The following is a 26,210-nucleotide window of genomic DNA, read 5'->3' as shown; positions in this document are numbered from 1 at the left end:
TGAGCAAGCAGGTTATTCCTGAAATGTTCTTCAGATTTAAGAGGCTTTTGTGTGAAGCACCTACACAATTGCGGCTGTCAATCACGAGAACTTTTATCAGAGACAGAGTTGTGATAAAATGACTTCACTAATGGTACTTTGAGTGGATGTAGAAGTTTCTGTGGCTCCCACATTCTTCAACCAATCTTTCCCCTCCCCTTTGGTGGAATGTTTTTGCTCATCTAACTAATTGTTTCTTACTACAATTACACAATTCAGTTGTTTCCCACACATCTTGGGAGCTTCACACCTCAGGTTGGTTAGCAGCTTATGATGTACTGCATTTTCCAGCCACAACCTTTTGTACATTAGCATGCCTTCTACTTTTTAAAATTATTCAAACTTTTCAACAATGCACAAAATTTAATTCAAAACATTGGAAACAAAAAAAATCCCTGAAAATGGTCATGTTTTGTGGAGAGGCTAGAGCAGCTGAGATTGTTCTCCTTAGAGCAAAGGAGAAGGGGAGATTTAACAGGTGTTAAAAATGAGAGGTTCTGTTAGGGTAGGTGGGGAGAAACTCTTTCCACTGGCGGTAGGGTCAGTAATCAGAGGCCACAGATTTAACATAATTGGCAAAAGAGACAGATGGGAGATGAGAATTGTTTTTACTCAGCTAGTAATGATCTGGAATGTACTGCCTGAAAGGGTGGTGAAAGCAGATTCAGTAGTAACTTTCAAAAAGGAATTGGATAAATACTTTAAAATGTGCAGGGCTATAGGGAAAAAGCAGGGATGTGGGACTAATTGGTAGCTCTTTAGAGCCCTTCTGGGTCAATGAGGGAGTGAGACAGAAAGCAGGTAACTATAGACCAGTTAGCCTAACATCTGTCATTGGGAAAATGCTAGAATCCACTATTAAGAAAGTAGTAGCAGGACATTTGGAGACTCATAATACAATCAAGGAGTCAACATGGTTTTATGAAAGGGAAATCATGTCTGACAAATTGATTCGAGTTCTTCGAGGAAGTAACAGGCAGGGTGGATAAAGAGGAACCAATGGATGCAGTATATTTGGATTTCCAAAAGGCATTCGATAAGGTGCCACGTAAAAGATTACTGCATAAGGTAAGAGCTCATGGTGTTGGGAGTAATATATTGGCATGGATAGAGGACTGGCTAACAGAAAACAGAGTCGAGATAAAATCGTCATTTTCAAAATGGCAATCTGTAACTAGTGGGGTGCCGCAGGGCTCAGTGCTGGGGCCTCAACTATTTACAATATATATCAATGACTTGGATGAAGGAAGAGAGTGTCTTCTGGCCAAATTTGCTGACGATACAAAGATAGGTGGAAAAGCAAGTTGCGATGAGGATACAAAGTGTCTGCAAAGGGATATTGACAGGTTAAGCGAATGGACAAAAATTTGGCAGATGCAATATAATGTGGGAAAATGTGAAGTCATCCACTTTGGGAGGAAAAATAAAGCAGCAAAATATTATTTGAATGGAGAAATACTACAAAATGCTGTGGTACAGGGGGATCTGGGTGTCCTCGTGCATTAAACACAAAAGTCAACATCCAGGTGCAGCGGGTAATCCGGAAGGCAAACGGAATATTGGCCTTTATTTTTAGGGGGATGGAGTATAAAAGCAGGGAAGTCATGCTACAACTGTACAGGGTGCTGGTGAGACCACACCTGGAGTACTGCACACAGTTCTGGTGCCCTTATTTAAGGAAGGACATACTTGCATTGGAGGCAGTTCAGAGAAGGTTCAATTGGTTGATTCCGGGTATGGAAGGGTTGTCTTATGAGGAAAGACTGAACAGGTTGAGTCTATACTCACTGGAGTTTAGAAGAATGAGAGGAGACCTTATTGAAACATACAAGATTTGAGGGGACTCGATAGGGTAGATGCTGAGAGGATGTTACCCCTCATGGGGGAATCTAAAACTAAAGGGGCATAGTCTCAGAATAAGGGGTCGCCCATTTAAAACAGAAATGAGGAGGAATTTCTTCTCCCAGAGGATTGTGAATCTTTGGAATTCGTTACACCAAAAAGCTGTGACGGCTGAGTCATTGAATACATTCAAGGCTGAGTTAGATAAATTTTTGATCAGCAAGGGAGTCAAAGGATATGGGGAAAAGGTGGGAAAGTGGAGTTGAGGTAAAAATCAGATCAGCCATGATCTCATTGAATGGCCTACTCCTGGCTCCTATCTCTTATGGTCTTAATCAGTGCTTTTCACTCCAGTTGCAACATCCTGCAGCTTTCCCTTCCAGTCAGTCACAGTTAACACTTCAATCCATAGGCCTCTTGACCTTCAACTGTTTGTTATAACAAGATCTATTTTGCCCAGAGAAGATGGGCAGACAAAGGATCAAAATAGCTAGTATTTGAAACAAAACCGAGGAGCCCAAGGATCATCTCAATCTAGCATCAACAGCCATGAAATCTAATGCAACACTTCAATTTATTACCACTTGGTGAGTCTGATACATTCTTGGCAATGGAACTTGCTGAAAAATACATTAGAATTTGTTCCTCTTAGAAGTGTTTTGTCTCTCAGAGCTTACAGCAATATCAGCACTAGACATTCGCTACCAGACATTCAATTGATAAGTGATGTAATAATTGTGACTATTTTAAACTGCAATTCATTATTAAAGCATGCTTAAATATGCACAGGAAAATAAACGTAGAAGCCCAAGTTGCAGTTCAGGTTTCGGGTACTTACCAGCCTCTGGATCCGAAACCCTACAATGATCTCCCTGAGTTTTTGATAAGGCACAAGCAGCAGCCGTATGCCATTCAATTTCATGCAAACATGCATCGATCCCAGATTTCTTCAGGATAGGCGGACTCTCCAGATCCCCTGTGGAGGAACAGAAAATCTATTATAAAAATTTCATTTCATATGGAACTCATGCATTTCAAAGACAAAATTAATGCCCAGTGTTGTACCAATAATTTAGTATGAGCTATGTACTTTATACCGTCTCATGCATTTTGAGGGTTTAATAATTATTCCTCAGCAAGTAGACCAGTAACACATCAAAGGGATTCAAATGAAGCTTGGATTTCAAGTCATTGATAGCATCCATTATAATACTCACTGCTCTCAGACAAAACCAGAATATTTGGAGGAACAGCTTGCATTTATCTAGAGCCTCTAACCTAGTAAAAAGTCCCAAGGCATTTCACAGGAGTGTTATCAAACAAAATCTGACATCAAGCCACATAAGGAGGTATTAGGACAGGTGACCAAAAGCTTGGTCAAAGAGGTAGGTTTTAAGGAGTGTCTTAAAGGAGAAGAGAGGGGTAGAAAGGCAGAGAGGTTTAGGAAGGGAATACCAGAGCTTAGGGCCCAGGCAGCATAAGGCACGGCCACCAATGGTGGAGTGATTAAAATCGGGGATGCGCAAGAGGCAAGACTTGGAGGAGCGGTGAGATCTCAGAGGGCTGGAGGAGGTTACAGAGATAGAGAGGGGCAAGGCCAAGGAGGGATTTGAAAACAAGGATGATAATTTTAAAAATCAAGGCATTCCCAGACCGGGAGCCAATGTAGGTCAGCAAGCACAGGGGTGATGGCAGAATGGGGCTTGGTGCAAGTTAGGATATGGGCAGCAGAGTATTGGGTGAGCTCAAGTCTATGGAGGTTGGAAGATGGGAGGCCAGCCAGGAGAGCATTGGAAAAGTCTAGAGGTAACAAAGGCATGGATGAGGGTTTCAGCAGCAGATGAGCGGAGACAGGCAATGTTACGGAGGTAGAAATAGGCGGTCTTAGTGATGGAGCAGATATGTGGTCGGAAGCTCATCTCAGGGTCAAATAGGATGCCAAGATTGTGAATGGTCTGGTTCAGCCTCAGACAGGCCAGGGAGAGAGATGGAGTCAATGGCTAGGGAATGGAGTTTGCAGCAGGGACCAAAGACAATGGCATCGGTCTTCCCAATATTTAATTGGAGGAAATTTTAGCTCATTCAGTGCTGAATGTAGGACGAGCAATGTTACAAATGAGAGACAGTGGAGAGGTTGAGGGAAGTGGTTGTGCAGTAGAGCTGGGTGTCGTCAGCGTACATGTGGAATCTGACTGTTTTCAAATGATGTCGCCTAGAGGCATCATGTAGATGAGAAATAGAAGGGGGCCAAGGATAGATCCTTGGGGGACTGCAGAGGTAACGGTGTGGGAGCGGGAAGAGAAGACATTGCAGGTGATTCGCTGGCTACGACTGGATAGATAAGAATGGAACCAGGCGAGCGCAGCTGGACGAGGGAGGAGAGACACTGGAGGAGGATGGTGCGGTCAACCGTGTCAAAGGCTGCAGAGGGGGATAGTTTACCATCATCATAGTCACATAGGATGTCATTTGTGACTTTGATAAGGGCCATTTCAGCACAGCAGCAGGGGCGGAAACCTGATTGGAGGGATTCAAAAACGGAGTTGCAGGAAAGATGACAACATATTCAAGGATTTTGGGAGGTGACAACACGTTCAAGGACTTTGCAGGGGAAAGAGGTTGGAGATGCGGCGGTAGTTTGCAAGGACAGAGGGGGTCAAGGGTGCTTTTTTTTTGGAGGAGGGTCATGAAGAAGGCAGATTTGAAGTGGGGTGGGAGGGGGGGGGGGGGGGGGGGGGGGAAGAGAAAAAACAGTACCTGAGGAGAGGGAACCGTTAACAATATCATCTAACATGCGGGCCAGGAAGGGAAGTTGGGTGGTCAGCAGTTTAATGGGAATAGGGTCGAGGGAGCAGGTGGTGGGTCTCATGGTCAAGAAGAGATCGGAGAAGGCATGAAGGAAGATAGGAGAGAAACTAGAGAAAGATGCAAGTTCAGGACTAGGGCAGAGGGGAACAGAGGGGAAGTTTGGCTTGAAGCCAAGGAGAGCAGGAACTAATAGTGCTTTATGTGGTCCAGCCAGATCTGGCAATGAATGGCTAAACCAGTTGTCCGCCATAAACATTCAAGTCTGCGTCCCTTGGACTTAAGGCAGCGGAGATGAGGGCCAGGGGGAACGACCAGGGTGAGAGTGTAATGGAAGACATCTCAAAAGTGTAGGTAAAGTCGAACAAATCATGAATATGACAACTCAAGCTGGAGAAACCTCAATACCCTGGACTTCAACTAGACATTTTTTTTTAAAAACATCAGTGAGCTTTCAATCACATCTGAGCATGTGCAGTCAGCATGCAATCTGCACACTGAGCATGTGAAGTTTGCAGAATTCCCAGCATGCAATCTATACATCAACAGGAGTTGAAGATTGTGCTCCCCCCCGCCCCTCCCACTGGCTGTGTAAGGATTTGAGTTTCAAAAGTCTTTTGGAAAAAAAAAAATCGAAGAAGAAATTATTGACATTGAATTCTTAAAGCTTTTCTTTCAGGCAAGTGACTGATGCACTGGGCTTTTGTGTTGTGAACTCCTCACAGACAAAAACACAGGTGAACAAGTAATCAGAAACACCTGAGATCATAGTTTCTTTGTTGGTAATTTGAAAAAAAGGTAGTTTAAAGAGAACAAATTGCTGTCAAAAATTCTCTTCGCAGCCATTTGTGAAGTTTAAGAAATTATATAAAAACTTGGAAACCGCATAAAAATGAACTCTGGTGTGCGAGATAGTGTGTGTTTGTGGAAATGTAGGTTTCCTACAGTGTATTAAATTTTTCACTCTACTCCTGATATGGAAATTGTGCACCTCCAGCTTGCGACTTTCCATCCACTAATTTTAATCAGAAAACTTACAGAAATGCTTTAAGGCAGGAACAAGAAGAAACTGGATGACGACAGGGCAAGTGGTTTTGGGGGGGCGGGTGGCGGTTAACCTAAAGGTGCAATAGGGACTGTGGATGGATTGGGAGGAAGTCAACCAGCAACATGGTGCGGGGTTGGGTCCAATGGCAATTTGGTTGCCATTCTCCTGTTCCCACAAAGCTGTTAGACACTGCTCCCCTCCATTACTACCTTATCCCAGCAACTCCCAATATTTCCAGGCACTAATCCCACCAAGCTCCAGAATCCCCTCCTCCATCCCAAAACTACCCTCAACTCCAAGAATCCAAGACACCCTCTGTTCCCACAAACCCCTGGATTGAAATCTCAGTGCTCCCTCATCCCAGAACCACCTTAACACTCCCAGATTCTGAGACCTCCTTCCCCAATACCTCCAAAATTCCTCTCCTAGTGATCCCAGATCCTTCCCCAGTGTTCCCAGAAGCACCCCCATCAAAATACTGCTGGATCCTGAGACCCAATCCTAGAACTGTAAAGACTCCAACTCATTGCGTGCAATGCTACAGTAGATCTGCTAATCTATTTTCAATAGACTGGGCCTGCTTTGGAAAGTGCATCAGATTTCAAGTGCTACAGTAGATAACTATCAACAGTTCCACTTTGATTAAAGGTATAACGTAATTCCCAAAGTTTGTAACAAAACTAATTGAATTTCCTACACATTAAATTGTGCTGGGAACATCCACGGCACCCTCTAGTGCACACAAACACCCAATAGTCTCCAACGCTGGATATGGGGCCATCTAAAACAACCACAAGGCAAACACTAACTTACCAGGTTTACATACAAGAGTGATGATAGTTTTGATACGATCTTTTTCTCTACATATGTCCCCATCAGAGTATATTAGCTGAATATTATTGCCTTCCTTTTTAGGGGGCGAAACAAATTTTCCAAGACTCATTTTTCCACCTTCACCTAGAACAGGACAAGATTAAACAAAAAAAGTAGCGTGTTATCTCAATGTCGTCAATCTTTAAGCAACTTGGCTGTGTTCTCTGAAGTGTTCTTTCCATAAAAACCAAGGTATCATAGAAAGGTTACAGCGTGGAAAGAGGCCATTTGGCCCATCAAGTCTGCGCCGGCTCTATGCAAGAGCATTCCAGCTAGTCCCACTCCCTTGCCCTTTCCCCATAGCCCTGCAAATCTTTTCCTTTCAAGTCCTTATCCAATTCCCTTTTGAAGGCCATGATTGAATCTGCCTCCACCACCCCCTCAGGCAGCACATTCCAGATCCTAACCACTCACTATGTTAAAAAAAAGCTTTTACTCATGTCACCTTTGGTTCGTTTGCCAATCACCTTAAATCTATGTCCTCTGGTTCTTGACCCTTCTGCCAATGGAAACACTTTCTCTCTACCTACTCGGCCTAGACCCTTCATGATTTTGAATACCTCTATCAAATCTCCTTGCAACAGTCTCTGTTCCAAGGAGAATAACCCCAGCTTCTCCAATCTATCCACGTAACTAAAGCCCCTCATCCCTGGAATCAGTCCAGTAAATCTCTTCTGCACCCTCTCTAAGGCCTTCACATCTTTCCTAAAGTGCGGTGCCTAGAACTGGACAATACTCCAGTTGTGGCCTAACCAGTGTTTAATAAAGATTCATGACTTCCATATTTTTGTACTCTACACCTCTATTTATAAAGCCCAGGATCCCGTATGCTTTTTTAACTGCTTTCTCAACCTGTCCTGCCACTTTCAACAATTTGTGCACATATACCTCTCTGTTTCTGTACTCCTTTTAGAGTTGTGCCCTCTAGTTCATATTGCCTCTCCTCGTTCTTCCTACCAAAATGTATCACTTCGCATTTTTCCGCGTTAAATCTCATCTGCCACATGTCTGCCCATGCCACCAGCCTGTCTATATCCTCGAAGTCCATCGCTATCCTCCTCACTGTTTACAACCCTTCCAAGTTTTGTGTCATCTGCAAATTTTGAAATTGTGCCCTGTACACCCAAGTCCAAGTCATTAATATATATCAAGAAAAGCAGTGGTCCCAGCACCAACCCCTGGGGAACACCACTGTACACCTCCCTCCAGTCTGAAAAACAACCATTCACCACTACTGTTTCCTGTCCCTTAACCAATTCTGTATCCATGCTGCTACTGCCCCCTTTATTCCATGGGCCACAATCTTGATAAGGCTACCATGCGGCACTTTATCAAACGCCTTTTGAAAGTCCACATACACCACATCAACTGCATTGCTCTCATCAACTTCTGTTACCTCATCAAAAAACTATCAGGTTAGTTAAACACGATTTGCCGTTAACAAATTTGTGCTGGCTTTCCCTAATCAAGCCACACTCATCCAAGTGACTGTTAATTTTGTCCCAGATTATCGTTTCTAAAAGTTTCCCCACCTGAGGTTAAACTGACTGGCCTATACACTCTTTACACTCTTTTTTGAACAAGGGTGTAACATTTGCAATTCTTCAGTCCTCTGGCACCACCCCCGTATCCATGGATGTTTGGAAGATTATGGCCAGTGGCTCCGCAATTTCCACCCTTACTTCCCTCAGCAACCTAGGATGCATCCCATCCGGACCAGGTGGCTTATCTACTTTAAGTACAGCTAGCCTTTCTAGTACCTCTATCAATTTTTAGCCCATCCAGTATCTCAAATGTATCTTCCTTTACTGAGAATTAGGCAACATCTTCTTCCTTGGCAAAGACAGATGCAAAGTACTCATTTAGTACCTCGGCCATCCCCTCTGCCTCCATAAGTAGATCTCCTTTATGATCCCTAATCTGTCCCAACCCTCTTCTTACTACCTATTTACATGCCTACAAATGTAAACAATCTTAAAACACCAAGTTATAGTCCAACAATTTTATTTGAAAATCACAAGCTTTCGGAGGCTTCCTCCTTCGTCAGGTGAATGTCAGGAAATCCTGTCATTTATCCCAGTCCATCACCGGCATCTCCACATCATATTTACATGCCTGTAGAAGACTTTTGGATTCCCTTTTATGTTGGCTGCCAGTCTATTCTCATACTCTCTCTTTGCCAGTCTTATTTCCTTTTTCACTTCCCCTCTGAACTTTCTATATTCTGCCTGGTTCTCACTTGTGTTATCAACCTGACATCTGTCATACGCCCCTTTTTTCCGTTTCATCTTACTCACTATCTCGTCATCTAGGGAGCTCTGGCTTTAGTTGCCCTACTTTTCTGCCTCGTGGGAATGTGCCTAGACTGTACCTGAACCATCTCCTCTTTAAAAGGCTGCCCACTGTTCAATTACAGTTTTGCCTACCAATCTTTGATTCCAATTTATCTGTTCTCATCCCTTTGAAATTATACTACACTTCAGCATGGAGGGATTATAAAAAAAAACCGCATTGGCCAGCTTTTTCCCAGCGTATGCAGTTTCTCAAGTAGAAAGGCACTCGACTCCCACTCAGAAGTCCTGCCCTAGAGTACACTATGGATATATTTTCCCTCAAGATGGTGAAAGGAAGCCCCATGTCTATAAATTAAAAGCAGAAAATCCACAGATCAGTCTGAATCTGTAATAAGACAGCTTTGTTATTATCGAGTGTACGTAATCCTTGATCAGAACAACGCTGATGAAAGGTGTCCACCTAAAAACGTCTTTTGTCTTTACTGACCTGCTGTGTATTTCTGCAGTTGATGTTTTTATTTGATATATTTGCAGTTTGTCCAATTTACCCATATCCACTAACTCAGTTCTCTTTCTTGTAAACTCTGGCCTATTTTGATGCAGGTCATTCTTAAAAAAAAATAAACGCTGCTCTATGTAAATGAGTTTCCAATTGATAACTCGAACATAAATAATTTCATGAAGTGTTACACCCAAAACATGAACTGGTCTGCGCTCTTCACAGATGCTGACTGGCCTGCTGTTTGTTTCTGGCATTTTCTGTCTTTGTTTCAATATTTTCACAGTGTTGTAGTGGGCTCACACTGACAGGTGCACCAATTTCTAATTATTGCTTCAGGGAAGCATCCACCAGGTGTCCAACACTACAATACATAGGAAAGCAATTTTTGTGCAAACCACTTAGTGTCTGCCAATACAATGATTAATGTAATAAAGTATAGAAAGCTTTTAACATAAGTAGCCTACTTACTTACCAACAGCACAGATTGCTGCATCTTCAGGACATCCTGCAGCTCCACCATCCTGAAGTACTTTGTGGCACACATTAAGATAGACCTGTTTACGGTCGGATTTCTCCAGGTTACTGTCCAGTGCCTCCCAATTATGAGTACGGTCTGCTTCAGGAACTTCCTTTGCTGCACATGAATGCAATTCCCAACAATTTTTAAAAAGGGATTAGTTGTAGCAATTTATATTAACACAAATCCACATTGAAACTCAATAGTGACAGCCTGTTGTACGATGGCTGAAGTTTGAGCATATATTTCATATACAGCAGTTTTCTCCATCTGTAGAAGGGCTATCAGCTTAATTAAATTATATAACATTTAATGCTTTTGGCCAGATCGTGATTCTGTTCAAATCTCAGACCTAGTTTAGTATTTTAATATTTCACCAGGACTATAAAAGTGTTTTAAGTTGTCACCTGACCACCAATCAAAAACTTTTCAGTTACCTATTTTTAAAAAAAGGGGAGAGGGAGAGAAGAAATTAACTAAATGGAGCCTACTGTACAGATTTTAAATCTGCACCAACAGGAAAGAATTTGGAACTTGCAAATGTACCTAAACACAAAACAGTACTTTGGAATATTTATTGGACTCTCCTTTAGATCGAAACATGCTATTTTCCTTTTTGTACTTCCTATGTGCGTATTTACAAAACTGACCACAGATAAATTCAAAAAAGTCTAGTACGTAGGAGTCAAAAATTACTCAGTTTAAAATTCACTCTTGGCATACTCTTTAAAAAAAAAAGTAATTCAAAATATCAAAATCAAATTGACAGCAGATAAACAAGCACTATGGGCAAGCTGAGGTCTTTACTAAAGGCTGATGTTATTAACTTCAAAATGGCTGAAAGTAGGAAATATTAAACCTTACCTGAATACCGTGTTAAAGGTGAAAGGTCATATCGTTTCCTTCCGTCAGAAGTCCGACAGAGGAGGTCTTCTTTTTCTTTCACACAGGCATACTTTGTACCCCAGTCAAAAATATACGTGCAGTCAACTTCAGCACTGAATTCTGGTTTACCCTTTCCTTGATTGACTTTAGAAAAGACAGATAGCAATTACAGTAACTAATGTAGTTTTAGATTATTGGGCAAACAGATTCACATAGCAGAGACTTTCAGCTGCTATACATGTACATAGATACATATGCTGCATTCAATTTAAACTCTCGTCATACTGAAGTACACAAGATCCAGTTCACAGAAACTCAATGCTGTAACAAAGTCCTAAACAGTGCATTGGAATAAAAAGTAAATGTAATCTCCATGATTTTCTTTGTAATTACTATTGATAAATCTAGTTGAAGTGCTAAATTAAACAGTGCAAGACATTGAAGTTTGAGAAGAGGCAGACCAGGTAGAGCCAAGCTTGTAGAACTATTTACCCTGTTCAAGCAAACATTGCTTTCTGTAAATCTTGTATCCTTAGTAATATTTAATCCAAATTCTCAACAAGTTTAAAAAACATTTATCCAAAATATTTAATTTCAGATTATACAACAAAATGTTACTTTAAAACAGTTCATAAATTTGGATATTAATGTTCTTCTGTTCAACTATATCATATTGAGCAAAGCTGCCTGTCACCACAAGTCAAAGAGTAATTCTATAGGCTAAAACTGCTGAAAGACAACTTGAGAATCAGTTGACACCTCTTTCCTCTGCATTAAAAAAAAGTACAAGGGCAGCTTGTTATCTAACCAACAAGGTGCATGAATTGACCTCAAGTCCAAAATTCATGCATGCGGCACAGGTAAGTTGCAAATTCTTCACTTTCTTTACTCAACCACTTGAACGTTTTGAAAACCCAGTAACATTGGCAAATCCTTTTAGAGGTTCAAGGCAACAAATTAGTGTTTCCAGAGGATGCAACATTAAACTTCAAAAACAAAAAGAATTTAGGAGGAAAATCTCAATGGTGAGAATGCGGAATTCGCTGCCACATGGAGTGGTTGAAGCAGATAGCACTAACATTTAAGTGGATGCTTCACGCACTCATGAGGGAGAAAGCAATAGTGGGATTATGGTGGCAGGGTGAGAAGTGGTAATTAGAGTGGGAGAAGATTCATGTGGAGTATAAACACAGTCATAGATCACTTATGCCGAATGCCCTATTTCTGTGCTGTGGATTCTATGTAATTTATCTTCAAGTTCACCCCACCAATTTGACAAAGATGAGATTATGAAACTGGGCAGTGCAATGGCTTAGAATTTCTTGGCACACAAATCAGCCCAGACAGAATAAAGTTGATGTCGGCAGTTAAGGCTGTATCTGGATAATGCCATCTAAACCACTGACTGTTGCAGTCTCAGGCTGCAAAGTAGGAATATTCTATTGCACAACAATGACTATCAAAAGCACAAAATATTTTGGTGACGACCAAGAAATTTTAACTTTCCCATTGCTTCTACAGTTCAAACTCCTACGTTACCACAGAGAAAATTAGCAACCCATGTATGTAGAAAGTAGTCAATAATCAAACGGAAATTTAATTTTAACTGGGAAGCTATTAGAAAATTGAACTGTACACAGCAGCTAATTGAAGTTCTCAATAATTCTTAACACAATAAACCAGAATTACAATTTTCTCCTTCTCTTCCCCACACCCCACTTCCCAGAGAGACAGACTAAAGATTTGGTTTATATATGTTAAAACAGCATGTATTTTGTATTAACCATACCAGCTGATTGATTACAATGGAAGTTTATTATTGTCATTCGTCGGAATCCAGAACTGCATGAATTGCCATCAGGGAATGTCAGTGTGAGATCACCATCTGAATACCTGGTGTACAAAAAAAAATACTTCAAAACACAGCCTAAAGAACAAAAGATGTGTTAATTGTGTTTCAAATTATAATAACATTTCCAAGCATGAAACAGGCTACTTAACATAGCTGGCCACACAGTTTAGAAATATTTGGTAACAGTAGTCATTAAAATGCAATTATATTACACATCAGCATTAGATAATCTAATTTTAAAAAACGTTACTAGGGTATTTGTCCCAATAGCAACCTTATTTTATACTAGAGGCACCCCATGGGACCATGAAATGCTGCCATTCCACTAACACCAGAAGGAAATGACAGTTGGCTTTATTCGAATGCTCACTGATTTTATATGGTCTTAGACCAAACAAATCAGACTACAATTCAACTGTCCCAAGCATAGCTTTTCATCCCAGATTTACACCGAGTTGCTAGTTTTTTTTTCCAAAAAGACTACACTATCTTGACCTGATCTTCTGCTATACACAGCTTCAGGTGATTCTCCAATCTTACTTTATGTTACCTCTTTCATTTGATGGACCTATTATGGACAGCTGGGCTCATATCATAGGCTGGGTTCCCAACACTATATAATGGATCACACCACTATTTCTATCAAAGCTCCAGCCATTCATCTCAGCACAAGGACACCAGCAGAGCCAATAGTAGTCATTAGTGATGCAAGTGTGGATGTGATAGAGGAAATAGTCAAATCACTTTTCTACATGGACCATAATGAGTTGAATTTCATTGAAAATGGTTTTGTTCAGAAAGGAATTCATTAACCACACTACTCATTGGATTGGAGGCCACATAGGAATGAATTACATGGCCTGTCACACATTTTTGAACTAAGGATTCACATAATGCATTTGGGGAGGGTAATGCATTTAGGGAGGGCAAACAAGGCAAGGGAATACACAATAAATGGGAGGATATTGAAGTGTGAAGGACTAGAGGGACCTTGGAGTGCACATCCACAGATCCCTGAAGGTAGCAGAACAGGTAGAGAAGGTGGTTAAGGCAGCATATGGGATACTTTCCTTTATTAGCCAAGGCATGGAATATAAGAGCAGGGAGGTTATGCTAGAACTGTATAAACACTAGAAAGGATACAGAGGAGATTTACGAGGATGTTGCCAGGACTGGAGCTGGAAAGTGGGATTAGGCTGAATAACTCTTTAGCCGGCACAGACACAATGGGTCGAATGGCCTCCTTCTGTGCCTTAAATTTCTATGATTCTAACTTTATTTCCCAAATTTCATCCATAAAGGCTTGAATGATCTACAAAAAGATTGCCAATTACAGGTGACTTGAGTAAGAAACCAGCAAAACAACACTGATCATCTGTTCAGAGAATTAACAACCTCCTAAATGTGGTGCCCATTCATTTTAAGAGTCTCGCCCAGTATAAAGGTTGCATCCTGCAATGGGCCTTTAATGATTCAGTAGTGAATAAGATGCTTGCATACAAGGGTTGCATATCTTACACCAAGTCTGAATCTGCTGTCTGTATCTGGGTCAGGTACAAGGTGGGAATGGTACTATCTTTGGTGCTAAAGTCAATGTTAATAGTTTCTGAAATCTAAATAAACTACAGCAAGTACCACTATTTGTAGCTCCCTCAAAGTCATCAAGGCAGTATGTCCATCAGGATGGCCTCCTTCTAAATCTATTCTATTTCCTCAACAGCTCCATTATTTTACCCATTTTCAATGTTGGGCTAATGGACCTGTAGTTGCCTGGGTCAGCTGTCACTTTTTAAAAAAATTATAGATCTGACATTTGCTTGCTTCCAGTCATGCAGGAACCTCATTAATGCCAGTAATTCTTTCATGACAATAGTCAGTGGCCCACAGATGTCCATTGAATAGGATATACTTTCTGGCTATGGAGATTTGGTAGTCTCAGGTATGTCTAACTTACCCAGTACATTCACCACAATGCCTTCAATGATGAGTGTAAACCAGAGATGGGATAGCAAGTTATTATTAGCATAAAATTAAATGGGAGATTTTTCCACTTCAGTGTTCCTGGCACATGCCATTAGCACATATCAGGAAATGGCAAACACAACCAGTTACTTTCCAGCCTTTAGAAGTGCACAACTTCCCAAAATGCGCTCTCGGCACGTGCCAAGAGGGCTGAGGTGGAAAATCTCCACTGTGTCAACTTTATTCTGGCTGCAGAGGTCTGAAGCAGAACTCTATTGTTAATCTTATCCTCCACTGCTTGTTAACTCAAGACAACTATTTACTGTAACCAAAAGCAAAAAACTGCAGATGCTGGAAATCTCAACACAGAAAATGCCAGAGAAGCTCAGCAAGTCAGGCAGCATCTGTGGAGAAAGAAACAGTTAACGTTTCAGGTCAAAGACCTTTCGGCAGAACTAGATGATGCCGAGTTAAAGTTTTTGAGCAAGTGCAGAGCCAGGGAAAAAGGTTGGGGGTGGGGTGGGGGGGTAAGGGAGGAAAGAACAAAAGGGAACGTCTGTGATAGGATAGCGGGCAAGAGTGACTAAATGATAAAAGGGATGATGGTGCAAGACAAGGAAGGTGGTAATGGGACAGGTTTAAGAAAAACAAGATTGATCAAGAGTAGCTGTAAATGGCAACAGCAGAACCATTACCAGCACTAGCTGACTGAAAAAATGGGAGCAGTGGTTATGATCTGAAGTTAATGAAATCAATGTTGAGTCTGGAAGGTTGTAAAGTGCCTAAACGAAAGATGAGGTGCTGTTCCTCGAGCTTACTTTGAGCTTCATTGGAACAGTGTAGGAGGCCGAGAGGTCAGATTAGGAGTGGGAAGGGGAATTAAAATGGTAAGCGACCGGCAGGTCAGGGTCACGCTTGCAGACAGAGTGGAGATGTTCTGCAAAGCGATCACCCAGTCTGCGTTTGGTCTCCCCAATGTAGAGGAGACCGCATTGTGTGCAGCAGATGCAGTATACTAAATTGAAAGAAGTACAAGTAAACCACTGTTTCACCTGGAAGGAGTGTTTGAGGCTTTGGACAGTGGGAGATGAAGAGGCAGGTGTTGCATCTCCTGCGCTCGCACGTGATGGTGCCATGGGGAGGAGAGCGGGCGTTGGGGATGATAGAAAAGTGGACCAGGGTGTCGCGGAAGGAGCGGTCCCTTCGGAATGCTGAAAGGGGAGGGATGGGGGAAGGAGTGTTTGGAGGTGGGATCGCGCTGGAGGTGGCGGAAATGGTGAAGGATGATACGTTGAATGTGGAGGCTGGTGGGGTGGAAGGTGAGGACCAGGGAGACCCTATCATGGTTCTGGGAGGGAAGGGGTGAGGGAAGTAGTACAGGAAATAGGACAGACACAGTCGAGGGCCCCGTCAACTACAGTGGAGGGGAATCCTCAGTTGAGGAAAAAGGAAGACATATCAGAAGCACTGGTGCGGAAGGTGGTATTGTCAGAACAGATGCGACGGAGATGGAGAAACTGGGAGAAGGGAATAGAGCCCTTACAGGAAGTGCAATTGAGGTAGCTGTGGGAGTCAGTGGGCTTATAATAGATATTGGTTGACAGCCTATCCCCAGAAATGGAGATAGAGAAGTCGTGGAAGGGAAGAGTCGGAGATGGACCACGTGAAGGTGAGGGAAGGGTAGAAATTGGAAACAAAGTTGATGAAATTTTCCAGTTCGGGGCAAGAGCAGGAATTGGCACTGATACAGTCATCGATGTACCAGAAAAAAAGAGGTGAGGGAGGGGACCAGAGTAGGACTGGAACAAGGAACGTTCCACGTAACCCACAATAAGGCAGGCATACCTGGGACCCATACGGGTTACCATAGCAACACCTTTTATTTGGACCCGGACTCCTTCCCTCTGGCCTCTTACCCTCTCGATCTTTTCATTGTGACATTGGCTGTCTCACGGCCCTGGACCATGTCCAACCTATTTCCCGCACTTCTGCCCTCAACCCTTCCCTCTTCTCCCAAAAGCAAGATAGGGTCCCCCTGGTCCTCACCTTCCACCCCACCAGCCTCCACATTCAACGTATCATCCTCTGCCATTTCCGCCACCTCCAGCGCGCTCCCACCACCAAACACTCCTTCCCTTCCCCTCCCCTTTCAGCGTTCCAAAGGGACCGCTCCCTCCACAACACCCTGGTCCACTCTTCTATCACCCCCAACACCCGCTCTCCTCCCCAAGGCACCTTCCATGCGAGTGCAGGAGATGCAACACCTGCCCTTTCAGCCCCTCCCTTCCCACCATCAAGGGCCCCAAACACTCCTTCCAGGTGAAACAGCGGTTTACTTGTACTTCTTTCAATTTGTTATACTGTATCTGCTGCACACAATGCGGTCTCCTTTACATTGGGGAGACCAAACGCAGACTTTGCTGAACACCTCCGCTCTGTCCGCAAGCATGACCCTGACCTGCCGGTCGCTTGCCATTTTAATTCCCTTTCCCACTCCTACTCTGACCTTGACCTCCTACACTGTTCCCATGAAGCTCAAGGAACAGCACCTCATCTTTTGTTTAGGCACTTAACAACCTTCTAGACTCTACATTGATTTCAATAACTTGAAATCATAACCACTGCTCCCATTTTTCCATTCAGCTAGCTAATGGTTCTACTGTTGCCATTTACAGCAACTCCTGATCAATCTTGTTTCTCAACCTGTCCCATTACCACCTTCCTTGCTTTGCACCATCATCCCTTTTGTCATTTAATCACTCATGCCCTCCCCCTATCACAGACCTCCCCCCCCCCCCATTCCCTGGCTCTGTACTTGCTCAAAAACTAACTCTCTTAACATCTGCCAGTTCTGACGAAAGATCTTCAACCTGAAAATGTTAACTTTCTTTCTCCACAGACGCTTCCCGACTTGCCAAGCTTCTCCAGCATAGAGACTATTTATTGTGTCTGCCCCCCATCAACACAGCATCCTGAATTTTCAAATACTCAAAACATATAGCTACCTCCCCTCCTCTCCCATCTTTGCAGTCTACAATAGTCTACACCTCTGCATTTTGAATTCATTCCCATCTTGAGATAGGGCATGATTATTACCTGTATCATATTTTCCTGCTGATAAGTATGCCTGTAACTCAAGCATCTTAGTCTGAATGTGTCCAGCATTCAGGTGTAGGCATTTAACTGTAGTCCAAATTCTTCTTGCATTGTTTAGTACCTTTGCATTTGTTTTCTTTTGCTTGGTTTAACTTTTCCCTCCACATGTCATTCTTACCCTCTTTTTTTCCTTACTTTACTTACTTGAAAATCTTAGCCTCAGCTTCATATCTAATTTAAATGAGCTTCAATTCATAGCCTGCCCGGTTCAGATACAGCCTATTTTTCCTATACCACTTTGGTTCACCACAACAAACATTTATATAGCACATTCAATGGAAAGACTGAGAAGCAGAAACAAAAATCACAGAGGGAGAGATCAGCAAGAGTGGCTGAAGGTCCAGGCAGTAAGATGGGCTTTGAGAGGACTTTTAAAGTAGAAGAAATGAATTGTATGACAATGGAGATTAGGGAAAGGGTTCCAGAATGGGGCCAATGTGGCTGAAAGTTCTACCACCAATAGTGGGGTGAAAGGAAGGTGTGGAATACACACAGAAGGCCAGCGTCAGAGAAGCAAAAAGTGAGGGGGGAAATACAAGGCTGGAGGAGGTTGCAGTGATAGAAGATGATTTGAAGACAAGGAGTTTAAATTCACTACATTGAGGGACAGAAGCCAGTGTACATCAGTGAAGACACGGATGATGGATGAGCAAGACTTAGTGTAGGACAGGGTACAGGTACTGAGTTTGGACACATTGGAGTTTGTTTAGGGTGTAGGATGGAAGGCCAGAAAGGAGGGCATTGAATTAACAAGGTCGAGGTGATAAAAGCACCGATAAGGGTTGCAGCAGCAGAGGGGCTGAGGCAGAGGCCAGCAATGTTGCATTGGTGGGAATAAATACTTTTGCCAATGGATAACATGTGGGATTTGAAGCTCAATTCAGTGAAACAGGAAGCCAAGGTTTCACGTGGTCTAGTTCAGCTCGAGTATGGCTGGGTAAATAGATGAAATCAGTGGCAAGGTAGTGGAATTTATGGCAGGGGCCAAAAAGAATGGCTTCAGTCTTCCTTCTTTAAGTTGAAGGAAGTTGCAAATTGTCCACAATGATGTCAGGTTGGACAGCTTGGAGGTAGTTGTGTCACCGAGGGGGGTAATGGGAATTGGGTAGCATCTGCATTCATGTGGAAGCTGATCCCGTTGTCAAGGGGCAGCATGTAGATGAATAAAAGGGAGAGGGGGCAACTATAAAACCTTGGGGAAGTCCGACTAACAATGCAGGGATGAAAGAGAAGCCATTGCTGAAGATGCACAGGCTGCATTTGCATAGGGAACCATGCAAGGGCAGACCCACATAGTTGGGCAACAATGGAGAAGGATGGTGCAGCCCACTGCAAACATTAGAGCGGTCAAGAACAAGGAAAGATAAAATGTCTCAGATGGTGGCATATGGGATATCAACAGGGGGGTCTCAGTACTGTGAGCAGGGTAGAAGCTAGACAGGAGAGATTCAAATCGCGAGTTTCAAGAGATGGAGATGGAGTTGGGAGTGAACTACATGATCAAGAAAATGAGAAAAGGGATCTGAGAGAGAATTTGAACGGTCAACTTCGGGACAAAGTCTTTTGCTGCTTTTTCAATTGCATTTAATGAAAGCACTGATGTAACTGACATGGCTCAGCAAGCAATATTAATTCGTGGAGTTGATGAGAACATGCACATAACAGAGGAGCTTATAGAAATGGGGCTGATGAGAGATAACAACCAATGACCAAGTCACCCCCTTGATTGGGGGCTCCACACAAATTGGATGTGGACTGGGCCAGAGCTGGGAGTGTGACCACAGATAGGGGACCCAGATGAATGAATGGCTTTCATGGTAGGTATTACAGAGCACCCAAACTCACTCAACAGAAGAATGCAGGGGCACAACCAGGTAGTGATAGAATAAGATTACAACATTCGGACATTAGAGATGAAGCGTCACGTGGGAAAAGCATCTTTCCGAGTGTAACTTGTAACTTGGCAAATTTTCCCATCTTGAGATCACTACATGACACTGTTTGGACTCAATGCGATAGTGCCAAGGAATGGTACATGTGCAAAATTGCTGAATTGTGAAGGGAATTTCAAGAACGACAGAGAATTCAGGAACTATGAAGAGGAGTTCGCTATTTTCAGCATATCATTTTCTGTCAATGTGCACGATGTACCAGAGAAGCTCCAAATATAAGTTATTGAACTGCAGTGCAATACTCGAAGAACAAGTTTTCTATTATTGGTGTTACCGAGTTTTATCAATACCTGGCACCAAATTATCTCAACCTAAGGTTCTTTGCATGGAATTCTTTTCACGTTTAGGACATATATTGGCTCCTGGTCCAGCAATGTCACGATTTTAAAATTCTCATCCGTGTTCAAATCCCTCCATAACCTCACCCCTCCCTATCTCCGTAACCTCCTCCAGCCCTACAACCCTCCGAGAACTCTGCATTCCTCCAATTTTTGCCTCTTGTGCATCCCCAATTTTCTTTGCCCCTCCATTGGTGGCTGTGCCTTTAGCTATCTAGGCCCCAAGGTCTGAAATTTCTTTCCTGAACCTCTGTCTCTCACCTCCTCTAAGACGCTCCTTAAAACCTAACTTCGACCAAGCTTTGGGTTACTTGTCCCAATATCTTAGATGGCTCAGTGTAAAATTTTGCCTGAAGGCTCCTATAAAGCACCCTGCGATGTTTTACTATGTTAATGGAGCTACATAAATTCAAGCAAGAGGTTGTTATTGAACTGCAGTGCAACACTCAAACGAGGTTTCCAATAAGGGTGTTACTAAGTTTTATCAATATTTGGCACCAAATTATCCCAATATGAGATCCTTTGCATCAGGAATTCTTTCCATGTTTGGGACCACATGTGTGTGAACAAGTAATCTCCATCATGAATATCAACAATTCTTAACCGCATTCTCAATTTTGTGACACATACCTGAACTTGATAATCAAGATCGCCTCAGACCTGTCATTTGCTCCAAATGTTGATTTAATGGGTGCCAGGTATCGGGGAGTAATGGTAGCAGTAAATAAAACTTGCATTTTATATATAGCGCTTTTCATAACCTCAGGATGTCCCAGAACACTTTATAGGTAATTAAATACTTTAAGTGTAGTCACTGTTGCAATGTAGGGAATAAAATTTAAATGCAAGTACCAATATGAAATCTTTATCTATTTTAATAACTTTTGCTGAATGTGGTCCACACCAAGTACCAGGATATCGGATCAATCTCATCATTTTAAATAAGTTTGACACCCTGATCTAAACCATGGGCTACCAATTAAATAAAACAGCATAACTACATACCTGAGTGTCTGATTTTTATATCGTCCTGCAATCTTATGGAAATTGCCGTCAATTTTGGTTTGACATGATGCTATATAGCCCTTCTCGTCAGTGCAGCCCCCAGACTTGGTCTCTCCACACACATTCAGGTAATAGTAGTATTCATCAGTGGTGTCATCACTCTTCTTGGGGTTAACAACATATGGCTTGCTAGTGTCTGGACAAAACAATTTGAAACAAACATGGGAGCAGGAATATATTTTAAACTGCTGCATCTAAAAAAGCCATCGAAATAAGCAGCAAAATAATTGTCAGCTTTCAATCTACTTGTTTAAATAACCATACTTTATGTAAAACTCAGCTTGCAACTTTGCTCCTAAAGGCAGTTAATGGTAACTGCAACTAAACTAAACAGATCCCTCATAAGATCTTTTCCCTTCAAATAGGAAAATTCATTGTCAAAAGAATATTGTGCTTGGAAGCTCTCAATCATTTGAAGAATTAATCCAAGTTTACATCCCTTTATGGCTTTAATAACTAACATTTCTGAGAAGACTCAAAAATCTTATAGCAAACTTTACCCAGATACATGCTCATTCTTTGTGGAAAATGTAAAGCTTAAGATATTTGATTGGATGTCAAAGTTTCAACTTTCCTGAATCGGATTTGACTTCAAAATCCAATTATTACTCTTCACAAATCAGTAACTGCAGCCATTACCATATCCTGCGCTCAGCGTTGTAGTGCTAATAGTTCAGTTATCCCAGTATGCAGGGTTATAGTTATTGGCTTGTTCTTCTGCAAAGGGAGATATAGATTGTGCATTTATCCTATTTGAAAGGCAGTGTACCATTATAAAAATTTATGTCAGAATCCAGCAACCTCATCATTCAATCTAATTTTAGTGCATTGTACAGGTTTATGATCACTCCAATATGGTTTCAATTAAAAACAAGAGGCTTTACAAAAACACCTTAAAATGACTGCTTTCTGTACCAACCTATTGAAATCAATCGGCTCCCTTGAGCCTATGAGAAGCAAAGCCACACAGACGAGGAAAGGCCCAGTTTCAATTGCCAAGGATGCCACCATTATCCTCAACATCCCTGAGCAGCAAAAGAGGGAGAGGAAGAAAACCAATGGCTCCCACTCTTGATCACTAATCAACGACCCCGGCAGAGCAGCCACGGGCGCACGAGAGCAGCCACGGGCGCACGAGAGCAGCCACGGGCGCACGAGAGCAGCCACGGGCGCACGAGAGCAGCCACGGGCGCACGAGAGCAGCCACGGGCGCACGAGAGCAGCCACGGGCGCACGAGAGCAGCCACGGGCGCACGAGAGCAGCCACGGGCGCACGAGAGCAGCCACGGGCGCACGAGAGCAGCCACGGGCGCACGAGAGCAGCCACGGGCGCACGAGAGCAGCCACGGGCGCACGAGAGCAGCCACGGGCGCACGAGAGCAGCCACGGGCGCACGAGAGCAGCCACGGGCGCACGAGAGCAGCCACGGGCGCACGAGAGCAGCCACGGGCGCACGAGAGCAGCCACGGGCGCACGAGAGCAGCCACGGGCGCACGAGAGCAGCCACGGGCGCACGAGAGCAGCCACGGGCGCACGAGAGCAGCCACGGGCGCACGAGAGCAGCCACGGGCGCACGAGAGCAGCCACGGGCGCACGAGAGCAGCCACGGGCGCACGAGAGCAGCCACGGGCGCACGAGAGCAGCCACGGGCGCACGAGAGCAGCCACGGGCGCACGAGAGCAGCCACGGGCGCACGAGAGCAGCCACGGGCGCACGAGAGCAGCCACGGGCGCACGAGAGCAGCCACGGGCGCACGAGAGCAGCCACGGGCGCACGAGAGCAGCCACGGGCGCACGAGAGCAGCCACGGGCGCACGAGAGCAGCCACGGGCGCACGAGAGCAGCCACGGGCGCACGAGAGCAGCCACGGGCGCACGAGAGCAGCCACGGGCGCACGAGAGCAGCCACGGGCGCACGAGAGCAGCCACGGGCGCACGAGAGCAGCCACGGGCGCACGAGAGCAGCCACGGGCGCACGAGAGCAGCCACGGGCGCACGAGAGCAGCCACGGGCGCACGAGAGCAGCCACGGGCGCACGAGAGCAGCCACGGGCGCACGAGAGCAGCCACGGGCGCACGAGAGCAGCCACGGGCGCACGAGAGCAGCCACGGGCGCACGAGAGCAGCCACGGGCGCACGAGAGCAGCCACGGGCGCACGAGAGCAGCCACGGGCGCACGAGAGCAGCCACGGGCGCACGAGAGCAGCCACGGGCGCACGAGAGCAGCCACGGGCGCACGAGAGCAGCCACGGGCGCACGAGAGCAGCCACGGGCGCACGAGAGCAGCCACGGGCGCACGAGAGCAGCCACGGGCGCACGAGAGCAGCCACGGGCGCACGAGAGCAGCCACGGGCGCACGAGAGCAGCCACGGGCGCACGAGAGCAGCCACGGGCGCACGAGAGCAGCCACGGGCGCACGAGAGCAGCCACGGGCGCACGAGAGCAGCCACGGGCGCACGAGAGCAGCCACGGGCGCACGAGAGCAGCCACGGGCGCACGAGAGCAGCCACGGGCGCACGAGAGCAGCCACGGGCGCACGAGAGCAGCCACGGGCGCACGAGAGCAGCCACGGGCGCGCCAACATCCCCAAGAGGACACACAACACTCACTTTTATGTTCACATATAAAGAATGGCCACTTGCTCAAGGTACCAAAGGGTGACTGGCACCCATGTATTCAGCAAGGAATGCATTCAACCCTTCCACCACCCTCATGCACATATATGCGCTGTCAGATTCAAGTTAACACTGTTCCTGAAAGATCTTGCGATCATCTTTATCAGCTTGAGATGTGGTGGTGAAAATATGAAGAACCTAAAACAGCATTTTTTGACAGTTTTAGGAATTATCTAATTATACAAAAGGTGTCAATTAAATATAGGTTTCTTAAACACTTAAAACACTTTCCAAAACAACCTGTGCAATAACTGACAGCCTACATTTCTGCCATCGTTTATTTCACTTCTCTAGACACCCATAGTTATGCCAACAGCCATACACAGTTGCATTACCTGTGCAAATAATAAATGTAATTATTCTGTGACAATGTTACTTTTCTCACCAGTCAATGTGAGGGGAGTCAGGTCAATGGAGATGTCGTGCTGGTCACTCGTAAGCTTGCAATTATCGCTTTCTAGGTAATCTCTGGGGCAGGCATATTCAGTAACCCATTCAATTTCATAGCGACAGTTCGTACTGGCTATTAGCTTGGGCTCTGTACCCTATTAAAACAAGAACACATCATTTTCACTAGTATATCAAGGTTATATAAAAAAAAATCAAAAATTCTACAGCAGTTCCAATAATGCTTGAAATGGTTGTAAATCTAAAAAAGTTTTCATGTACACTAACTTGAAATCTACTTTTAATACCAGTCCTAACAAAAATTTAAAATTCCATTAAATATAATGGAATTACTTTGAACATATATCTTAAAATCTCACTCAAATATGCCTTAACCTCAGTAATAAGTATTAAAAATATAAAAATTCTGTTTAAATTTTATGTTTTAAGTTTGAAGTGAAGGGTATCAGTGCTGGGCTCAGAACAATTTTCCACCTTGGATGCTCAGTAACAAACTCAAGCATTCCAAGCCAGAAATACAATGAATCTCTCCCATTCTGCCCAACATGACTTAACTCCAGCTTCGTAGAAGCATTGCACAATGCATCAAAAACCTACACAGGCATCTCCTGCAAAACATTTTCATGACGAGCACCAGCCTTCCTTGTGCTATGGACCCGCTCCTGTATTCAGTAAAATCTGACCACAGACTATGCCAAACTCATTTCCTACTGAGCTCAGTAAGCGCAGAGATCAAAAAGACTTTGATCCCACAAGCCTGGTCTGAATTCAAATCCAAGTGCAAAGATGGAAGAAAATATTCTAACCCACTGTGCCATCCAGGTTCCTCCTTAAACTACCCAGAGCAATAAATTTAGTGGAACCTTCATTGTCCACCATGATGACAGGGACTCTCTTGGGAGATAATGGAAATTGGTGGATAATCAAAGTTCCATTGCATCATCAACATTTGTCCTTAATTTAAAATAATTTCAATTTAATCTCTTGGCATAGTATTAAACTGGCATTAGCAATTTAAACAAATTTTCCTTTCTGCCTCCAAATTGTGACAGCAAAGACTCAGCATTCCGCTTTAGCAACCAAAGGAAACAGTCTTTCACTTGAGTTTTTTTCTTGTTAAAAATAACTTTCTGGCAGCTCTGACTTCTGCAAATAGTCTACTGGACAAATCAAAAACAGATAACTGGAGTGCAGATAACAGAAGTTCCACTGTGCTCTCTTCACAAGTCAACTGCTGTCAGCACAGCAATGCTACTGCAGTCCTAAAATAATATTAAATAGGTTGGCTTACCATTAGGGCCAACAGGCAACAACACAAGTAATTTATTCGGGCTAAGGAAACCGGCAGTTTCCACCACTCTTACAAATTAAAGCTCCAGACCTCATTACAGCCTTGGTCTAAACATGGACAAAAGAGCTGAATTCCAGAGGTGAGGTGAGAGTGACTGTCCTTGATATCAAGGCAGCATTTGACAGTGTGGCACCAAGGAGCCCTAGTAAAATTGAAGTCAATGGGAATCAGGGAGAAAACTCTCCAGTGGCTGGAGTCATACCAAGCACAAAGGAAGATGGCAGTGGTTGTTGGAGGCCAATCATCTCAGCCCCAGGACATTGCTGCAGGAGTTCCTCAGGGCAGTGTCCTAGGCCCAACCATCGTCAGCTGCTTCAACAATGACCTTCCCTCCATCATAAGGTCAGAAATAGGGATGTTCGCTGATGATTGCAGTGTTCAGGTCCATTCGCAACCCCTCAATTAATGAAGCAGTCCGAGCCCACATGCAGCAAGACCTGGACAACATCCAGGCTTGGGCTCGTAAATGGCAAGTAACATTCGCGCCAGATAAGTGCCAGGCAATGACCATCTCCAACAAGAGAGTCTAACCACCTCCCCTTGACATTCAACGGCATTTCCATCGCCAAATCCCCCATCAACATCGTGGGGGTCACCATTGACCAGAAATTTAACTGGACCAGCCATATAAATACTGTGGCTACGAGAG

General features: G+C 43.9%; 1 protein-coding gene across 1 annotated transcript in view; it reads right to left on the bottom strand.

The window, feature by feature from the left end:
• igf2r (insulin-like growth factor 2 receptor) overlaps positions 1–26,210 on the bottom strand; it is a 176,450-nt gene that overhangs the window by 103,708 nt on the left and 46,532 nt on the right. Inside the window, exons 8-14 of the mRNA XM_067989229.1 lie at positions 24,188–24,347; positions 21,071–21,266; positions 12,595–12,698; positions 10,785–10,949; positions 9,876–10,037; positions 6,548–6,691; positions 2,720–2,857 (exon numbers count right to left, since the gene is read on the bottom strand). Of these exons, the coding sequence (XP_067845330.1) occupies positions 2,720–2,857; positions 6,548–6,691; positions 9,876–10,037; positions 10,785–10,949; positions 12,595–12,698; positions 21,071–21,266; positions 24,188–24,347 (1,069 nt within the window). The remainder of the gene's footprint in view (positions 1–2,719; positions 2,858–6,547; positions 6,692–9,875; positions 10,038–10,784; positions 10,950–12,594; positions 12,699–21,070; positions 21,267–24,187; positions 24,348–26,210) is intronic.

The sequence above is a fragment of the Heptranchias perlo genome, chromosome 8 (assembly GCF_035084215.1).
Source record: "Heptranchias perlo isolate sHepPer1 chromosome 8, sHepPer1.hap1, whole genome shotgun sequence".
NCBI lineage: Eukaryota > Metazoa > Chordata > Chondrichthyes > Hexanchiformes > Hexanchidae > Heptranchias > Heptranchias perlo.
Note: the sequence above shows the minus strand (reverse complement) of the source record. Positions and strands in the feature narration are given on the sequence as shown.